Source organism: Lycorma delicatula, chromosome 2, assembly GCF_047948215.1.
Source record: "Lycorma delicatula isolate Av1 chromosome 2, ASM4794821v1, whole genome shotgun sequence".
Taxonomy (NCBI): domain Eukaryota; kingdom Metazoa; phylum Arthropoda; class Insecta; order Hemiptera; family Fulgoridae; genus Lycorma; species Lycorma delicatula.
The window spans coordinates 31,221,291-31,242,513 of NC_134456.1; the positions used below are offsets into that span (position 1 = coordinate 31,221,291).

At 27.9% G+C, this 21,223-nt stretch overlaps 1 protein-coding gene across 1 annotated transcript in view; it reads left to right on the forward strand.

Annotated features, from left to right (window-relative positions):
• Sox21b (SRY-box transcription factor sox21b) overlaps window positions 1-21,223 on the forward strand; it is a 121,969-nt gene that overhangs the window by 41,646 nt on the left and 59,100 nt on the right. The window contains exon 2 of the mRNA XM_075357829.1: window positions 17,323-17,528. Coding sequence (XP_075213944.1) covers window positions 17,336-17,528 — 193 coding nt within the window. The 5' untranslated portion in view covers window positions 17,323-17,335. The remainder of the gene's footprint in view (window positions 1-17,322; window positions 17,529-21,223) is intronic.

Sequence of the window (21,223 nt, forward strand, 5' to 3'; positions counted from 1 at the left end):
ATTTATTTGTTGGAAATTTTTATTAATAAATTCCAGTTTACTAAAAAAAAGCTGGCAAAGTAAAACATAAAATAAGAATTCTACAAATTTGTTAAAAAAAAAGTGAAATCATACAAAAATTCTACGAAATTGTAAAATAAAATAACCTTAAAAAGTCATATGTTTTTGCACAATCTTTCGGTATTAAAAATATTTTTTTTAATAATTCTAATATTTAACTGGTTTATAAGTATTGAAATCGAAAAAACTAAAAAAGGGTTTTCGAATTTTTAAAAAATTTGGAAGCCAGATTTAAAAAAAAACTTTTTTTTAATTAAAAAAGAAATTAAGTTTCTTAAACATGGCAAAGTTGGTATATAATATTATTTATATATATAAATAAATGAAATACAACCTGACCAACAATTCGTCCGCAGTCTCCTTTCTAGTACTTTCGGACATTGACCGTCCTCATCCTCAGGAAAAGTTAATCTTTAATTTATATCATTAAAATTAAATCATGTAAAACGTAAATTTACAATCACCACTTGTCATCATAGTATAAAGTTAATCATGTCTGTTATGTATGAAGGTCCCAGTTGTTTTCTGCGGATTGCAAACGAATTGTAGGTAAGATTGTATTTCAAGTATTTATATATAAAAAAGGAATATTTTATTGTTTCTTTTCAGTTTTTCTTACGACTTTGATTCATGTAAAACCTCTTACTGACAGGCACTAGCAAGAGCTGCAGTCTCTGAGAAAGATGTATTTCCATTTTTTCACCCATTCACTGTACTGAATGTAATAAAAATAATACCTCATTTTTGATATGATCACCATACCTTCCCTTTTAATGTAGCTACTCTACCTATATTAGTCGGAAAAGCAGAATTAAAAAGATGTTCAAAAAATTACAAAATATATTATGGAAAATATAATATCTTTATACAAAAAAAGATAAAAATTCATAGTTTCAATGAAAAATACATAAGTATTTATTCCTTCCCGCACATCATTTGAAGAAGGTTAGACGCTGACACCGTGAACTTATTTTTCGAAAATCTGAGGAATTACTAACGTTTCAGAACTTTTAATAAAAAGCTATAAAGAAAAACTATAAACAATATTTGCATATTTCTTATTATTACAGTAGATGCGACCTAGTATATTCTTCATTTGGAATTTTCCATTTACGTAAACTGAAAATTAAGTAAACCTCATTTCAAAGCAATTTTGGGAATCTAATCTAGAATCGATCGGATTTTGTGGAACATACTCGTAGTTTCTTCGTAAGAGAAGGAAAGCAGTCATTACATCATCGGTACTTGAATTTATAGTACCGGCACATGACGAATATTAAGAGAAATAATATTTACTCGGAAATAGCTTTCCTGTGATGTAAGGCAAGAATAGCCCTTAAGTACATAATGTTTATAAATGCTTGTAAAACAACTCTGCAAGTTAAGTCAACGAGTCCTTTTTTACGCAGTACACTTAAAATCATGGTGATTGTAATAATCACATTCGTTTCAACCTATATCAAAAACCGCCTTCATTCTTACTCCGCCTAGTTTATTTACTTCAAATATAATGAAATTAATAATTAATTCTAATTATTTTATTTTATTACACTAACTTTAATCAGAACATTTTACTTCCACAAGAATATCAAACAAGAACACAAATAATTTGTTTTTTTACAAATAAAAAACATAACGCAAAATAAAACAAAAAGTCGTGCTCCAGTTATTGTCAAGCTATTCTTTTATTTTCTGATCGATTTTAACATAGAAAACTAAAAAAAATTTAAAAAAAAAAACTTTTTTTTATATAATTTTATAACCTAATACACCTTAACGACCGTGTAAAATGCGTAAATAAATTGTTAAAAAACTTACTTACTGCCAACAACTTTTCTTACAGTTGTCACTAAATCAGGGCGATTTTGTCAATATTAGTTTTTGAGAAATCAGCAATTTTCTAAGAATGAAGCCAACTATTACCTTCAAATTTATCGGAAAAGATACTGTACTACTACTGAAATAACTAGTAAATTATCGCTTCGAGTTTTTGGTATGCAGGGCGAAGGAAAGTGGAAAAGTGAGCGATTTATCTACAAGATTTCTACACTTAAAACGGTTCAGTTTCTTATTAAACTTCATTGATACAATAATTTTCCGTTTTCAGTTTCTAATACGACACGTTGAAACGACCTCCAGAGAAATTAAGTAGTCATGTGAATGACTACTTAATCATTTAAGTAGTCATTAATACTAAAAAGTCTTTAAAGACTTAAAGTATTAATGAAAGTTAATATGAAGACTTAAAGTATTAGTACCAGGAAAGTTCAGAATATTCTGGTTCTAACATTGAGATGCCGCAAGTATGACCAAATCACTACGATATTTTTAAAGTATGATCCTTTAAATGAAGTGCTGTTTCAGTCGCATGAATTTAGTTGCTTGTGTTTGGTCGTGTAAAGCAACATTTGACATTTTCTGAAAAGTAGATAAAATTAAATTCGAGTAATTATAAAGTATTTTATTTTAAATCGTTTAACCCCGATCGATATATAAAAAGAGTATATTCAATTTAAACTGAATATAAAAATAGGAAGAGAAACGATTACGGAGGTAGAAGAATTTTGTTATTTGGAAAGTAGAATTACTAAATATGGACGAAGCAGGAGCGATATAAAATGCCGAATAGCATAGGCGAAACGAGCCTTCATTTAGAAATATAATTTGTATTCATCAAAAATTAATTTCAACGTCAGAAAAACATTTTTGAAAGTATATGTTTAGAGGGTACCTTTATATGGAAGTGAAACTTGGACGATGGAGTACCTGAGAAGAAAAAATTAGAAGCTTTTGACATGTGGTGCTATAGGAGAATGTTAAAAACCAGGTGGGTGGATAAAGTGACAAATGAAGAGGTGTTGCGGCAAATTGATGAAGAAAGAAGCATTTGGAAAATATTGTTAAAAAAGAGACCGACTTATAAGCCACACATTAAGGCATCCTGGAAAAATCGCTTTAATATTGGAGGGACAGGTAAAAGGGAAAAATTGTACAGGCAGGCAACGAATATGTAAAACAAATTAACAGGGATGTAGGGTGTAAGGGTTATACCGAAATGAAACGACTGGCACGAGATAGGGAATCTTGGAGAGCTGCATAAAACCACTCAAATGACCACGACAAAAAAAAATTCAATTTAAACGACTCTTCTTTATTTTGGGCTTAAACGGGCTGCTGAATTTAAATAACGTCGTACATCCATTCCAAGTGATGAATGCTCGGGACGCTCTAAAACCGCTAAGACCGAGAAATCGTCACAAATATCCACAATGCCGTAATTAATAATCACCGACTGATGATAAGCGAGTTTTCTGACATTGTAATCATTTCAATATACCGTGTCCATTACATCTACACGATGTTTCTAGTATGAAAGAGCTTGCCACTCGGTGGGTGCCGCGTTTTGTATCATTCATCAAACACGAAAACAAATTCTATTCAAGGTGTTTATTTAAGGTTGGTCTCATTGAATCGCGATTCCGCCGTGTCACTTCCATGCTTTGTAACAGTACATAAAAATGGATTTTTCATTAAATGTCACGGACAAAAATTTGTGTGGAAGCAGGTGAAAGTGCCCCAAAGAAATCGGAAATTTTTCCTTCTGCAGGAAAAGTATGGCTGCAGTTTTTTTTAATTTTAATTATGGTGTGCTCGTAGACTGTTCGGAGAAAGCCAGTACTACGCTTTATAAATGGACCGACTGAAGGGTGTTATTCAGGCTAAATGACCGTAGCTGGCCAAATGAAACTGCTCTTTCACCACAACAATGCGCCTGCACACACGTCTCTGATTGTTGCTGCATAACTCCATGACTTATACTTCGAATTTCTACCTTCCACTTGCGACTTATTCACCGGATTTGGCTTTCAGCGATTACTTCCTTTTTCCAAATCTGAAGAAATGGCTTGCTAGACGAAGATTAACTGCAAGTGATAAGCTCAAACCGAGACATATTTTGCAGAGTTTGACAAATTGCATTATACTTCAGGCATTAAAAGGTTGAAAAAGTCTTCGGTCAAAATTTATCTTAATTGTTAAATGGCTGCACAAAAAATAAAAAAAATATTTAGAATTTTTTTTTTTTTTTGCTAGGCCGAGAACTTTCCGAATGGCTTTTATTCATATAACTCATAGTGCTAGATATTTCACTTTACAGATTTGAATATAAAAAAACAAAAATTTGAAAAAAAACCATTCCTTATAATTTGTGCTAATAAGGAATTAGACTGCTTAATTAAGTCTTTCAGAGGGAAATGTGCAAAATATCGTTATACCATTTAGAATTAATTTCACTAAAACTGATGAGATATTTGTCAGAATAGAAAAAATATCGTTTTCGAGGGGATAATAGTAATAATGGGAGCTGTGGTGATATATTATAATTTAATAATAAAGATAATATTTAACATTAGTTCTACATAAATAAACTCTTAAATTATTTAATAATTATAATTTTAAAAAGAAATCAAAAAAATTATACCTAGATAGGATTTTTACATAAATGTTGAGTTTCACAAATTGACGACAAATACAACTTCGGACACCTTAACACTCAATTATTTAAATTACTAACAATTTGTGACTAATTTGAAAAATAGACATTAAATAAAATTAATTATAAAAGTACTTTTTATGTTTGATTGAAGTCGATTTTATTTTTTTAAATATACTTTTTATTTCATTAGTTCTTGAAAATATTCTACCACCAGAAAACTGCTTTTATAAAATAAAAAACATCCTTACGTAAATAAATAAAAGTAAAACACGCGTTTTGAGAAAATCCTTTTTTTCTTGAGATCGGTTGATAATATACAAATAATACTGAAATAAATTTTTAAAAGATAGCATCAGAGAATATATATAAATTAATTTCAAAAATGAAATTTAGGTGATCAATTTTAAATTATTTTCTATAATCGTTCCTACAGTGAATACAGTTTGTTAGTTTCTTTACCATGAAGTAGTCACTGGTAACAAATAAATAAATGAACAACCATTCCGAAATGTTAATTAGGCCTATCAAGCTATTCAGATAATTATTTTTACTGGATAGTATAAATCAAAAAGTATGAATAATCTTTCTTCCCCTCAAATGGGTCACTAAAATACTCTGAGGAGATAATGCATTATTAGTATGAAGTCTGTGGCTGAATTTGTAGTACAGCTATTAAAAACCCAAATATTATTAAAATGAATAATTTTAATAAATAAACAAATTAATCGATCAACCTAAGCCAATCCTTACTGCTTTAAAATTTAAACTTCTTTTCATATAAATTATTTTCACATACCTAACGTTTATCAAAGAACAAAGAAAGATTAAATTAAAGATATCTGATGTGAACACCGCATGACTTCCTTGTACGCCTATTAAATTACGTACGCACATTTTATTAAAATGAAAAGTATATAACATTTTATTTCATTAATAACTTCTGTGTTTTTCTTTTTTTTATTGTTATTGAATTATTAGTTATCATAATTTTTTTTTACAATCAGAGCTCTGACTGCAATAAAAAGTTTACGATAAATAATAATTCAATAATAGCACTTGTTATTTTTGAAACCTTTTTGGATTTTAAGCATTTTTGGTCAAGTCGATTGCAATCAAAACGGGAGATGTACAAATATACGTTATAACAATCCTAAATCCAAAAGTTCAACATTATACGGCTAATCGTTTTTATGTTATGCGAGATAATACGTATGTACCTACGTACAGACGTCACGCTGAAAGTAGTCAAAATGAATTCAGTGATGTTGATGGATAAAATGGATATTTCCGTTGAAATCTGAAACCGAAATTTTTCGCGATTACAATACTTCCTTGTTCATAAAAGGGAGTAAAAATGATTGACATACTTTTTTATTTGTAGGTAGAATTTGAGATCATAAACACTTACGTTTACATTCGATAATTTTGGCCAATTTTATTGTTTTGAATTATTAAGAATAATTTTTTTAATTTTTTTAAACTTATTTTGATGACTTATTTTTTTTTATAGACCTGCTCTTAATGAAATTCTAATTTAAAAACTTTTTTATTTAAAAGAATTCCGGGAATTGTAAGCTTAAATATACGCAACATTATTTTTTTTAATGGTATTAGAAATTCTGTAATATTTCAGGAAATGTTCCAAAATCTTGATTAATGTAATCAATATAAGCAATAAAATACATTTTTATTAAAAAAAAACAAATCATGGACATTAAAATAAATCACTAGATGCCATGACTGATTCCACCTATCTCAGCCTCGGTCTTCCAATCATTTGCTTTCCTATGGGTGTACTGTTCAGAAGTGCCTTAGCCACTCAGGCGTTAACTATCATTAATACGTATTGCATCTAATCTGCCTTATAACGTGATATCTTATTATTGATAGATTCTACATTCAACAGCCTTTTAATTTTCATCTGTAAGTCTAACCGTCCTAGTTACTCCCTTCATTTTTGAAAACCTTCTTTGGCTGCATATGATTCTTTCTTTATAAATACACTTGTTGCTGTTTAGTCATTGAGTGTTTAAATAAATATATATTCACTGCTGCACCATCGGGAGAGCTGCTGTATTACATAATTGAATAATGGCGCTCATTAAACTTTATTTCTTAAAACGCAGAATAAGAAAAAAATTAGAACACGATCTTCTAGTAATTCATTTATTTTTTATGCATTTCTAGTTTATCATTTGAACTGTTGTTTTTATAATATTGTGATAATACCAGATGTTGGTTTAAAAATATAACTTTCTTTTGTCAGAATATTGAAATAGAACTTTCATTTTCATTAATAGTATGACTCTGTATATTAAAAATAAATAAACCACACAATAATGATTATACAGTTTGTCCTTTTTCTTAGGTAAATTTTCAATAATGTCTATAAAATTTAGCTTATTTTTTATCAATTCTTCTGCTTTTGTGGTCGTTCCCTTCGTTTATCTCGATTAAATTATAATTTTTTTGTTTTTAAAAAATTTAATTCTATACTTGCTAAATAATAAGAAGACTATATTAACAGAAACAGATTGTTAGATTATAAATTAGTTATAACCCTGAAAAAGTGGAATCTATCAATAATAAGACATCGCGTTGTAAGACCTTACCCCAGACCTAACACCAACGATAAGTTAACACTTTATGCCCACGACAGCTCTGAACAATACACCAATAGGAAAATTAATAATTGGAAGACCGAGGCTGATATGAACCGGTCGTGGGACCTAATTTTTAATTTTAAGACCGTGATTTGTTTTTTAATAGTAATATGTTTTTATTACTTACATTGTGTTTTTTCGTATTTAGTGGGTTTTTCATTCGGCTTGTTTTTCAGATGTCAATCATTGCGTAAAATTTGTATAAATAATCTAAACTCTTTTTCATAACTTTATTCAACTTTTTCTACATTTTCCACGTTCTAGCATTTCTTTAATTTGTTGTCCGTTAATTTACAAGTTTGACAAAAAAGGTTATATTTAAATAAAACTATTTTCATTTTCGTCCACTTTTTCTGTGCTTAGGTAGAAGAATTTTGAAAAGATTTTTACAGCAATATTTCCTTCCTGACAAATTATTCCACCAACAGATTACAACAGCCCGTGATTTAAACGAACGGTAACTGAAATAAACTGATAACCATACACGATGATAGTCAACTTACAAATGTTTAAAATTAAAAAAGAGTCAAACGCGTTATATTATTCTGAACGAATGCTGCATGTAAACTTTTACTATTGATTTAAATTGTAAATAAGAATTTATCACCAAATTAAAAAAAAATTATAAATAACGCTGAAGATTAATTTTTGTAACTCTCTGAAATTCGTTACAAATACTTTCAAGAAATCTTGTTTACTGTTTTAATAAGTCATCTGCAGCTTCGGCAAATCAAGTGAAATTTTCAATTTATGTACGTACATTTCATTACGGAAGAACATTTTGAGCAATCGTACATTATTATATTATTAAATTTTATATCAAGTGAGAAATATTTATCTTTATTTGCTACGTCAGTAGATAAAATAATTAAAATTTTGTTTTATTAAATATCTAATATAATTAATTGTATATTAGACAATTAAAAAGAAAAAAACAAATTTCAATTTAATTAAAAATTTTTAGCAATTCTAATACAATAACGAATTTGACCGCTGTTAAAAATAAATTTTCTAAGGGAGTGCGTCCCATACGCAAAAGGATATTTTTGTATTTTTAGAGGAGAGATAGAATTAATAATCTAAACAATAATGTCCATAATCTAAAAACGCGTATTAAAATCTATTTCTCTCTTTCAGTTTTCTAAAGAAATCAACAGGAAAGCGAATTAATATAAAATAGTTTTAACTATTTTGGTGATTGCACAACAAAAGCAACGAACCGTAAAGAAATATTAAATGTATACAATAAACGAATATAGCCTGAGTGAATGACACACACATACACGCACCCATAAATAATATATAAGTTCTATATACGTATATAAACCGAGAATTACTGAAGGACAATTACATAGTACAATGAAAGAGAAAGCTGTCAAGGTGTCTGTATATTTCAACATTTTTTATATGTTAAATCACAAAGTCATTTAATATTATTGGTGGATTATAGGCCTATTACTGATACGGTATCACATTAGGAGGTTTATCAATCCTTGATCCTTATTTAAAAAAAAAGGAAATAAATTACGCTTTCATTCATTAACAACATGAAATTATCAAAATTGTTTATTGATAATAAAAATTTGATATTAATTATAATTATATTTTAAGGATAAATCCCATTATTTATTTATTACTATCTCTTTTATTATGCATTTTATCGCTTGTTACAAATTGACAAAAGAAGATTATTTACCTTTTCTTTAAAAATTGATTCACTTTTGTTAAGGGAATAGAAGAGGTTTATTGAAATAAACTATTGTATTCTAACAATTTGTAATTTAATAATCCTGTCAATTTATTATTTTTTATTATTATTATTCTTATACAAACCAACAAAAGACACTTTTGTAGGTCATACCGGAATTATTACCAGTTATTAAAGGAAATATTATTACGAACAAGTCTAGGTAAATCATTATTATAAAAAATAACTATATTAATGGGAATATATATATTTGTATAAATTCATTTACACTGTTTGGCTTAGAATAGAATGATGCGTAGACGCATTTCATAATTAAAAATTCTACAAACAAGTTCCCTTTTTAATAATATACAACTAATTTTAATATTATACAAAAATCAGTAAGTAAAGACACGTAATTGCTCTGGTTTCCGGGAAAATTCTAAGTTTAGATTTTTTTGTTTAAAGGGATCAATTCTGAAAAACTGAATTTAAAAGAATGATATTTTCATTACAATGAATAAAATTTAGCTTTTGCATTTATTTGATTACGTATCTATATAGATTCATAACATTACTCGTCCTGTAAATTATCTGACAGTAAATCTATTGAATAACAGAAATGAGATAAGGGGTCTAAAACGTTTCCATGTGCTGGACTAGAAGATATAACCAGAGGAGTGACCGAGAAAAGGAACCTAGGAGTGGATCCTAGGTTAAAAGTTATCACAAGATAACTTTTGCTGCTCAGTTACCGTGTCCCGTGTTCAGTTACCTTGATAGTAATAATCTACAAATTAGTGCTTATTTAAATTAGTGTTTATTTCTATTACCGACAAATATTTGTTTTATTTATGGTGTTTTCATAAACTGATACTTATGACAATATTGATTGTGTTTAATTTTGTTCTTTTTACCTGTGATTTATTTCTAGTGTTATGTTAAATGTTGAACTTTACTTGGACCAAACTTATACAAATGCTTTTTCTATATATGAGGTGTTGAACCTTTGTATGCTTTAATGAGAGGTTTCGTCTGAGATCTGTCTTCCCGTGAATATCATTAATCAAATTTACTTATTCCCTATGAGATATCGATTGTAAATACTAACAGATGTCACTTAAAAAAAAGATTACTCATCATCTTCACTAACGTTTCATTAATAATTAAAAAAAAAATCAAAATTTAACTTCAACCAAAATTAAACACTTAAATTAAATCACAAAAAAGTTCTAAAATATATATAATAATAAATAAATATTATGGATTTTATTCTCTCTCTCTCTCTGTGTGTGTGTGTGTATATAAATAAAATATACTAGCATTCCCATCGCGGCTTCGCTCGCGCTATACAGTTATTTACGTTTCCCGTTACGGTTAATTTTTATTTTATTTTATGTTTTGTAGTTGTTTAATCAAGTAACCGGAGGCAGGTGCAGTCAGTCACGCCGCACATACAGTAACAGTGGCAGTGGCTACGTTGGTTGAGCCGCCGTGCCGGACACCGTGCAAAACTCGAAAATGGTTATTAGATATTAATCTGAAGAGTATTTACAAGCCCAGTCTACTGAATATCCCGTTTAGAATAGATGGTAATGGGGAAAATTTGCAATCATTGTTCAAACTTCTTTAATTTTCTTCACGTCTTTCTAGGTAGAATTTTAAAAAATCTAAAAATTAATTTTTAGATATTCACATGAAGATTACACACATACAAATCAATTTGATATCTTCATTTTTAACCGACAAACTCAAAAAATTGGCGGATTAAAAAAAGAATCAAAATTTATTTTAGTCCTTTAAACTCGGAATTTCTAAAATTCTTTTCTTAGTGTGCACTTTTACACCCACCGTAAGAAGAACTTGTATACAGATTTTCATCAATTTATCTTCAGTAGTTTTTGCTGGGCTTTGATGAATCAGTAAGTCACTCAGGATGAGTTGATTTATAGGTACACACAAACACGCGCGCGCGCACACACATAGTATTATTAAATAAGTAACATGGGTTTTCTCAAACACGAGTAAGAGGATTGTGAGTAAACAACCAAATTTTACATTATAATTTTAACTTTTCCTATCTCTTATAATACATTAAACTGAAGATTCATAGAGTCTATTGTAAAATTAATACAGCCATTATGTTTACAAGTTAACGGTGCAATTGTAGAGAAAACAAAACTTTTACTTTTTTTTTGTTAATTTTATGATATTCGGGAGGTATCCGATAACTAGTACAGTTCTCTTGATTATAGGATAATAGACAGCAGCATTTCTTCTTCATATAATAAGTTTTATCTGTAAATTATTACACCCACGAATCATTACGTCAGGCTGGCGTTGTTAATTTGATTCAAATAACAGAATTCAACTGTGCCGCCACACTGACAGATAATTACTTAAAAATGAAACGTTTTTCCAAGGATTTCTCAGATTTAAAGCAATTTATTATACAATAATTCTAAATTGTTTTTCCATATAAATGTATTTCTTATTAACTAATATAAAACAAAAATAAAAACACCATTGCAACCTCTCAATATAAAGATTTTTTAACAACAGAGCCAATTAATTTACTTTCGGTTAGAAGCCATTAAAAATTCTGGGCTTAAAATTCAATTTAGTCTAGAACAAATAAAACATGAAAATGTATACATAAGACGAAGAATTAAATGTTCAGATTAGAAAAACTAACATCTATATTTTTATCGGCAAGTTTATGCACGAAAATATGTTTGCACAGCTTGAAAATTCATCAGTTAGTAAATAAATATAGGTTATATTTAAGGAAGTTATTCGCACGTTAGGAATCAATTTGGTATAATTAATACTATTTTTAAAAATAACTTATACGTTTTAGTCTAATATATTTAATTAAAAATTATATTTAAAAAATTGATTTATTTTAAATGAGAATTTTTTAATTTATTACATTCTTTAAATTTTATATAAAAATTCAGATTAATAATTTATATGCAAGAAAAACATTTTTTTTTTACTGGATCTTATTAAATAAGAACGTGTTTACAAGTTATGCCTAACCGTTATTTTTATTGTTTATTTATTTATTATCATTATTGCCTTTTTTTATTGTATTTTTTAATGAAATACTAAATGAATAAAATTATCTCACAAATGGATCCCGATATTACTGCTATAGTAATAACTTAAATTACTCAAAGCTAGATTTGTCCCTAAAATATATGTTTAACATACAATATAAATATTTTCATTCCATAAATAAATAACTATTATAACTTTTAATCCTAGAAAAGTCATAACCACTTTAGAGTATCTGAAATAATGAACATCGACTAGGCCTTTAGTTAATAAATTGTAAAAGAAGTTTAGTAATAAAACCGTGTTTAAATTTGACTTGTTACGTTTTATTCCTTCTTTATAGTCAACTCATTCAAGTGGGTGCGCTTTCTTTATTAAACCTGCTACACATAAAACAGCGATAACAGATTCTTGGACACCTCAAAAACAACATTTATTTATACAAAAATGAAAATAAAAAAAACGGGTTTTTGGTTATAATTTAACAAATTCAACAGCTCTGAATGAATAATCGAATTATTTAAACTTTCAGATGGAAGAGTTGGAATGACGTAAATTTTTAATTTAAAACTTAATTAAGAAATCTTGTGTTTTTATGTATTTTTGATAGACCGCAAAAAATCTGATCGACTTTGAAAATATTCTCATACAAGTACTACTTTCTGGATAGGTTATTATGTACTTATTACTGAAGGAGTTTGTGAAAATTTATTTTCTTTTATTACTATAATCAACGCGAATTAGGAATTAACGATAACCATATTGTAGAAAAAACGTCCTTTTGCTGCTTCCATTAACGGGCATTCACGAACTGCGTACTCGCTTAATCCTGTTTACTTTTTGTTGAGTGCACCTGTACAGAACAATACGAACAGTGCACCGAGTCTATCACTGATCATTAACGCGTTATTACCTGAAAAATATTTGTATCTTGTTTCCTACATATAGAAATTTCCATCAACGATATGGATTAATTTTAGATATAGTCTAAATTAATAGTGAGTCTTCATACTCACTAGACAGATTTAATGGACGGTTCTTCAACGGCCTTTAATGTTTAAATAATTTTGTAAATGGTTTTTTTAGAATATCAAACGTATACTTATATAAAATGGAATATATTACAATTAACGATTTTGTAACCCGATGACGAAATGACTTCGTAAAAACCAGAACACGGAAATATCATTAAATGAGCAGAATGCATGCGTTATGTAAATTATTTCGGGTATTTTAATCAAATGTAATTTTAAAGTTACGACTTAAATTTGAATTTAAAATTTTACAAATAAAGTTGTATCTTTTATGTTATTTAATTTATTGTAGTATTAAAAAATTGCGTTGATCTTTTGATTTGTATTTTAGTATTATTAAAATACTATCTCCATTATTATTTATTAACTCGCATAAACGGTACGAAGTTTATCTTTATAAAACGTCCTTATCTAAACTGGTACATTGTTAACGCCATGATGAAAGTAACAAGGTGTCGCACACCCAACGTTGCGCAGTGGCTCGTCCCAAAATCCTTTTCCCGCTATGATGTTTAAATTCGTTTATGCGGTTGGCAAACAGAAGCAAGACATCAATGTGATTAAAGGCAGAATTATCAAAAATAAACAAACTTTTGAAACACAAAAGAATAAAATTTATTGACGTACATGAAAATTGGCGTCAAAATGTGGATTTTTACTCTAATATTTATAAATAGGAAGTGCCTACTCACGTGTGCGTGTACACGCACTTCCAAATAAAAATGGAGTGTAAGTTTTTTTTGTTTATTTTATATAAAATTTAATTGACTATACGTGGAGTCGAGAATTATGATCTGAATGATTAATTTCGTTTATATCTTAATAATATAATAATTTGTAATAATTTTTCTTAATAAACAATTTACTTTGAATTAATTATTAATGTACTATTAGATACAGAGCGGTTCAGAAAATAATTAATTTAATTATTTTAATTCAAAATGAAAATATAATGGAGACATTTTATATGAAATAGAAAATCTTTTCTGCTTTGTCAAACTCTTTCATCGAAAAAATGAGTCAGAGTTGTAAAACAAAACGGATTAAGATATCAAATCTGAATGCAGAACAATTGTTCTCTTTATTGCACGCGGTTTAAAATGGTTTACCTAGAAAATCCCTTGCATTTCATTTGACTCATTAGAAAAATATGTTTATTGAATACAAAATTATTTTTCACTTAACAACTTTTTATTTTTGTTATTTCAGTATTATAAAGTAATATTAATTTTGGTATCCGTAAAAAAATAAGGAATATTTCATTCCCTTGTAAATTAGATTATTAAAATCAATTTCTTTCAAAAATTGTTGTGTGGTAATATTTTTTAATTAAACCATAAATCATAAATTCCGAAGATCGACCAAAATAAATAATATCAGATCTTTAGTTATAAAATTTTGAAATAAGTTATCTCCCATTTAGTTGATTTTCCATTTTAACAGCATTAAATAGTTTCACATAATAAATGGAAAATAATATTAGTAAAAAAAAATATTTTATGAGCATAAAAAAAAATTATCGGTGATTCGATACCGAACCCCACGAATAGCAAAAGGAGTCGTTACCACAGAGCCACACACGCTACACGAAGACTTTGTGTCAGTTGCACTTCATAAGATGTATCCCTGTTTGTTTGTTTAGTTTTTCATTCATTATTTTGAATTGTATCTTAATTAACAATCAATTTCAATAGTCTTAAGAATCAATAGACTTGTATAAAATATTTATTTTTATTAAGGATTATTAAAAAAAAATTTTTTTATTATTTTTAATAAATATAACTTTATCAGTACCAAATAATACTAATTCATATTGAAAGTGAATAATCATTCATACATATTCGATTGTTAGCTCGTTTAATCATTATCATGTATTTAAAATTTTGTAAAATTTTTGTACAACTAAAAACTTTTGTCCCAAAATCCCTTACTTATATGTTCAAATAACCCGGTAGAAAATGAGATTTTGGGACGAGCGTATACGCATGCGCGCCGAATACTGTGCGCAATGCTACACCTTGTTACTTTCATCATGGTTAATCCTATGTTCTAATCCATATCAGTGCAGTGATTCGTGTAATGATTTTACACCCAAGTACTTGGCGCGCAGTACAGAGCCGCCACCAGCAACACCTCAGTTTTATCGAGCATTAGTAAGAAAAATTAAGCTTTAAAGTCATATCTAAGAATAAAAATAGTTTAAGTGCAACTGACAAGATGTATCAACTTTGGTACTTGAAATATTATTTATAAATACGCTATTGAATAATATTTGAGAATCCAGTTTATCCTCTGAATGAAATTAAGAGTCCACTATTAGTTTAATAAAAAACTTGTTAACAAATTTCATTTAGGAACTCTATTGACATTAATATAGTTTAAGTAAAGTCTCTTAATCGAAGGAGTATATTTAAGGAAAAGTGTTGTATGTTGGTGAATCATAACTGGTAAAAACTGCAGCTACAATTGTATTTATACATAAAAAGCAAAACATTTTGTTGCTTTGCTAACCGATGCATTTAACGGTTTAACATGATGCACTAAAATAAAAATGTTTTAAAACTATGGAGTTAAATTTTCGCGTGTTACTTATCTACTCAGCCATCCTTAAACTATTCCTACTGCGTTATTATAAACAGTAAAGAAAGCTTTATATTAGTCTAAATTTAAGAATGTTATTAAAATAATAAAAATTTTTGAAACCTTTATCTCAACTTCAACGTTCAATATCCATTATACACGCCAGAGAAAATAATGTACAAGTTAAGTTAAAAACAGTAGTGTCAGTAAATATTATATAAGTATAGGGCTACACAATTTATTTATTCTTAAGTAAAAACAGGGGTTTTCTTAATTAGGATTACTTTTTACTTCCTCGTACGAAGTAAAGGAAGTAATTTTGATCGCGAAAAATGGTTTTCAGATTTCAACGTAAATATCCATTTTGACCATCCCTGAACAATTTTGACTAGTTTCGGTGTGACTGTACATACGTATGTATCTCGCATAACACAAAACCGATTAGCCAGTAGGATGTTGAAATTTTGGATTTAGAACTGTTGCAACATCTAGTTGTGCACCTCCCCTTTTGATTGCAATCGACTGAATAAAAAGTGTCCAAAAAAACCAAAATCTAAAATATTTGGATGTTTTCTTAACTTCAGTAATAAGCCTTCAACGATACGTCATAAATGGTACTTATTTTCATTGGTTCCAGAATAACAGCAAAATAAAATTTTAATTAATGAAATATTTGCGAGGGCACATCGGTTGGAATCAGACTTCACCTCCCTTTTTTTAACTTTTTCTTTTAAATATATTGATTTATTAATAATAATTAATTTTAATTTAAAAAAAAAGTTATATGTAATTTAATAGGAGTACAAAGAAGCCATGTGTAGTTCACATCAAATTTTTTTATAATATCTTAGAACCAATTATAAAATTAACAACTATACCTTGATAAAATTAAAAATATTGATACTGAAGAACCATTTTGCTTAATGGAAGTATATTTATACAAAAAAACTATAAAGTAATAGAATAGTAATTATCATTTCATCTACGTTACTGTATTTTATATTTTCTGGTGGATTTTAAAAGATATTTGAACATTTTCCAGTTTTTTATGAAATTTAATTAAACTATAAAATAAATGTTAATAATAATTGTTAAATATTATTATTAATTTTAATTTAATGTAACGTATTTCAGTTACGGAATAGTTAACTTCTTCATTATTTGTCATAATGAAGAAGTTAACATTTCTTTATACTATATTTTCTTAAACAAAAGTTGTAATTACGATATAAATAATTGTTATAAACTTAAATTTTTTAAATGTTATAAATCTTTGGTTGTCATTTTTACAGTAACTAAAGGTAACTTAAAACAATTAATAAAATTTTCTAACAGTTTTAATTATTATTAAGGAGGTATTTCTGAATATGTTAGTGCCAATGTTTCCCCTATTAGAAGCATAGATGGGCAAATTATAAAGCTGGATCGCTGTTAAGATATATTTAACCCACTTTTAGCTCATTTTTACATTATTCATTGTCATTATCATACATTATCTACATTTTTCTAAATTATATAGTAAAATTAAAAAAAATATTTCACATAAATATGTGACTAAAATTAATGGTTTCTTACTTTACTTCATTTAAATAGACAGAGTAATTTCATCAAATAATAAATGTTTAATTCGAAACACAATTAATTTGTTTTGCCTTATTTTTTTTTTAGATAAAACTTCGACAGTGCTATTTGAACAATTTACATTTTTATTATTAATATAAATTTATATGATACTGTTTTCAGGTCGGCGGGTGGGATGTGCGAAAACGGCAGTTTTGGTCCCAGTAATGATGCTGTCTGTCGTCTGGGGCAAAATGTTGGTAAGAAGCTTCCGGAGGAGCATATTAAAAGACCTATGAATGCTTTCATGGTTTGGTCAAGATTACAACGACGTAAAATAGCTCAGGATAACCCAAAAATGCACAACTCTGAGATATCAAAACGTCTTGGTGAGAAGTTTATTTATTTATTTATTTTTATATGAAATTTTACAATTAATCCGTTTAATATGAATTGTTAATGCTAGGTTTAAACTGAAATGGCCGGAAGACTATTTCAGTAATAAATAGCTTGCTTGCCTACGAATTAAAAGATTCTGTGTTATTTTATTATTAGTGTGAGAATGTATTTATCATGTAGTTTCATCATTTTACTCATTCAAAAGAAAAATAGTCTGTTTAATTAAACATTGAAAAAAAGGTAATTTTATTAACGAAATCATAAAAGGGGGATGGAATTTTTTCCCTGATGGCTACTTCAATGTTGAATAAATATCCAGGGAGATTTGTCTTAATGATGAGAATTTATTTATTTTAAACTTTGGTACTGTAAACTCGTTCGTTCAAGAACAGTTCCGGAGAGATTTATCAGAATATAACAGCTACACAGTATAGTACATGTTATGTATGACGTATCATCATTATTAACCCACCGGGTTGGTCTAGTAGTGAACGCGTCTTCCTAAATCAGCTGATTTGGAAGTCGAGAGTTCCAGCGTTCAAGTCCTAGTAAAGGCAGTTTACTTTTATACGGATTTGAATACTAGATCGTGGATATCGGTGTTCTTTGGTGGTTGGGTTTCAATTAACCATACATCTCAGGAATGATCGAACTGAGACTATACAAATATAACATATAACATATCATCCTCTGAAGTATTATCTGAACGGTAATTACCGGAGGCTAAACAGAAAAATTAAGAAGGATGTACCATTATTAATAGTATTATTCTAATATCAAATAATTTGAGTTGCTTTCAACGTAGCAAAGAAACATTTATTTTAAGTCATTACTTTAAGTTTATTTTAAAAAAATATAAAACTTAAAATAATAAATATCATTTAAGGAAAGTTTAAATTTAAATTAATGATTGGATGAGAAACAAAAGATTAACCCGATGATCCAAAAATTAAGGTTTTATCAATATTCAAGAGAATGCTAATCATTTTGTAACTTTGGCGTTACATTTAAACATTTAACATTATAATTATTATTAAATATTACGTTAAATTTTAACATTTTATATAAACGGGAGATGGTATGTGCGAAAACAGCAGTTTTGATTAAAGTATCCCGTGAGGGGCAAAATGCTGTTAAAAGCTTCTGAAGGAGTAAAATAACTATGAATGAATGCGTTTACGGTTTGGTCAAAATTACAACTTGTAAAGTAGCTAAGAATAACCCAACAGTAGACAATTCTGAGATATCAAAACATCTTTGTGATAAATTTATTTATTTGAATCTTCCCGATCCTCTTGTGTTTTATATATATACATATATGACCGATTAATAACCCGACCGTTATGTTTGTTTGTGACCGGGTCACAAGTCACTCTTAAAAGTGATTTCTCAAGAATAACAAATATAATGTCAGGCTCTAATAAGGAAAATAAGAGTTAATCCATTTCAGGTTGTCTTTTTCACTACGATTGTCCATCAGGCCAAAGAAATGTAGGTATCATTCTGTCCTACAAGTGATACTGTCGTTTACTCATCACAACGACTGAGTCAAATAAATATCATTACTCTTAGAGCGAAGCTGGTCGACGTCTCTTGTTTCTTATATGGTTTAATGCACCACATTCACAAGAGAAACTGGGAATGATAGTGTAAAACAAGAAACTGAAGTACACAAATGCATTAGTTTCTGTTTTTTAACAATCCGTAGCAATCACTGTTTCTGCAATCACCAGAAGATTTTAATAACTGCAAAAATTAGGGTGCCACATTCTATTCTTCCAATGAAACTTATGTTTATACCCAAAATTTAATCTTTAAGCTCAAAATTTTTCTTTAAAAACAAAGGTAAGTAAAAGTTTTAAGACATTTCCTCTATTTGACTACGACGTTAGGTATCGCTATTATAGATTAAATAGTTATTTCTGTATTAATGTTCTACAGTTGAAGTTATCAGTTACCTAATTAGTTATCAGTTTTACCTAATTAACATAAGCACAACCGGTTACCTTAATTTAAATTTACAATAACATTACCTTTACAAATCAAAATTATCATTAATAATTTAAGAAGTCCAGTTTACATATAAACAATCTTTTACTATTCTAAGGTAATCATTATCAGCTACTAACATCGTTTTTCAGCAAAATGTACAATAAAAAACAATATACAAAATGATTCCAAATTGCACGGTAATCTCTCGGGAGATGATTATTCTATAACCAAAAATAAGAAAATAAGTTCATATACACAGTTCAGAAAACGGTTCGTTAGTGAGTTTTGGTTAGCGAAATATTTAGCCCTGCTTTCTGTTTCCTCTGTGAAATTAAACCGTACTAAAATTATTGGGGTACAAATAGAGGGGTAAATTTTATACTTTCCTATGATTTTTGGTCTAAGAAATTGAATAAAAATAGTCCCAGAGCTCTGTTTTACTTATATTTTTAAAAAACTGGGTAAAACGTTAAATGCTTGTCGAAAAATTACTTTTTTAGGTTTAGAATAAAATAACTTTTAAGTTACTACTTCATTTATTACTACAAATAAAAATTTCTTGTTAACCTAATAGAGAATTTAATTGTGAAAAAAACTGATGTAAATAACGTTTATTAAAATTAAAACAGATTTGAGAAGTACAAATTTAATTACAAACAAAACACACTAACTGGATACGAAAACTGATGCTAAAATGTTAAAACTTACAAAAATAAATTTGAAATACTTCCTTCTAAACACATAGCAAATATTTATTTTTATTTTAAATTTCTGATTTACTACATTAAGAACAATTTTTATTAGGTTCAGAAAGACAACACAATTTTTTTTGTATATCTTTCATCTGTTGTTTTTTGACACCGAATTTTATGTTTTACGTTGGATATCTTAAAAATTACTGGAGTTACAGTTCTGAAATATATTTTATCCCATTTCCCAGTTAAAATTACATAAGAAACCTCCAAATTTACTTCTTAATTTGGATCTCAAAAAATTAAGTAGGATTCTTTTTATTTTTAAAGCTGAAACCCTAGCGAAATCTGTCGCTAGCTTAACTCGAAAACAAAGCGTTTCCAAAAATATGTTTCTTATGAACTTTCTTTCATTATTTTTATCAGTAGACCATGTTCTGAAAGTCTCTCCGTGGCACAATCTGTATATATTAAATTATTATAATAAATAAAACTACAAAAAAAGGATATATTTTTCGTATAGGATAAACAAGTTGGATTTTTTCAGTCAGTCTTATAAAATACAAACATACAGCATTATAAAAACAATATACACCATTGGATCACAAAACTACTTGATTTAGTAAATGTGGACATTAATATACTAATATGCAGTTTATCGTAGAAATTAATTAAAATCAACTCAGTGAAATAGGAGACATTACAATGTTAAAACCAATTCAGAAGAGAAATTTAACAACTCTTGAAAAATTTTAGACTCTTTTAATTAACAACAATACTATAAATTGCAAACACGGACTGCCGTAATAGGCGAAAGTTTTTTCCAAAGTTAAATACAAATTCAATATAACGCCTTTGAATTCTTCATTTAAATTATTCGTTATCTTAAAAATAAACTACTCTATTTATTATCGGATGAGTTCAGACGAAGAATTAGTAGTCTTAGTCAAGTAAAATATATATATATATATATAACATATTAAAAATATATACATATATAT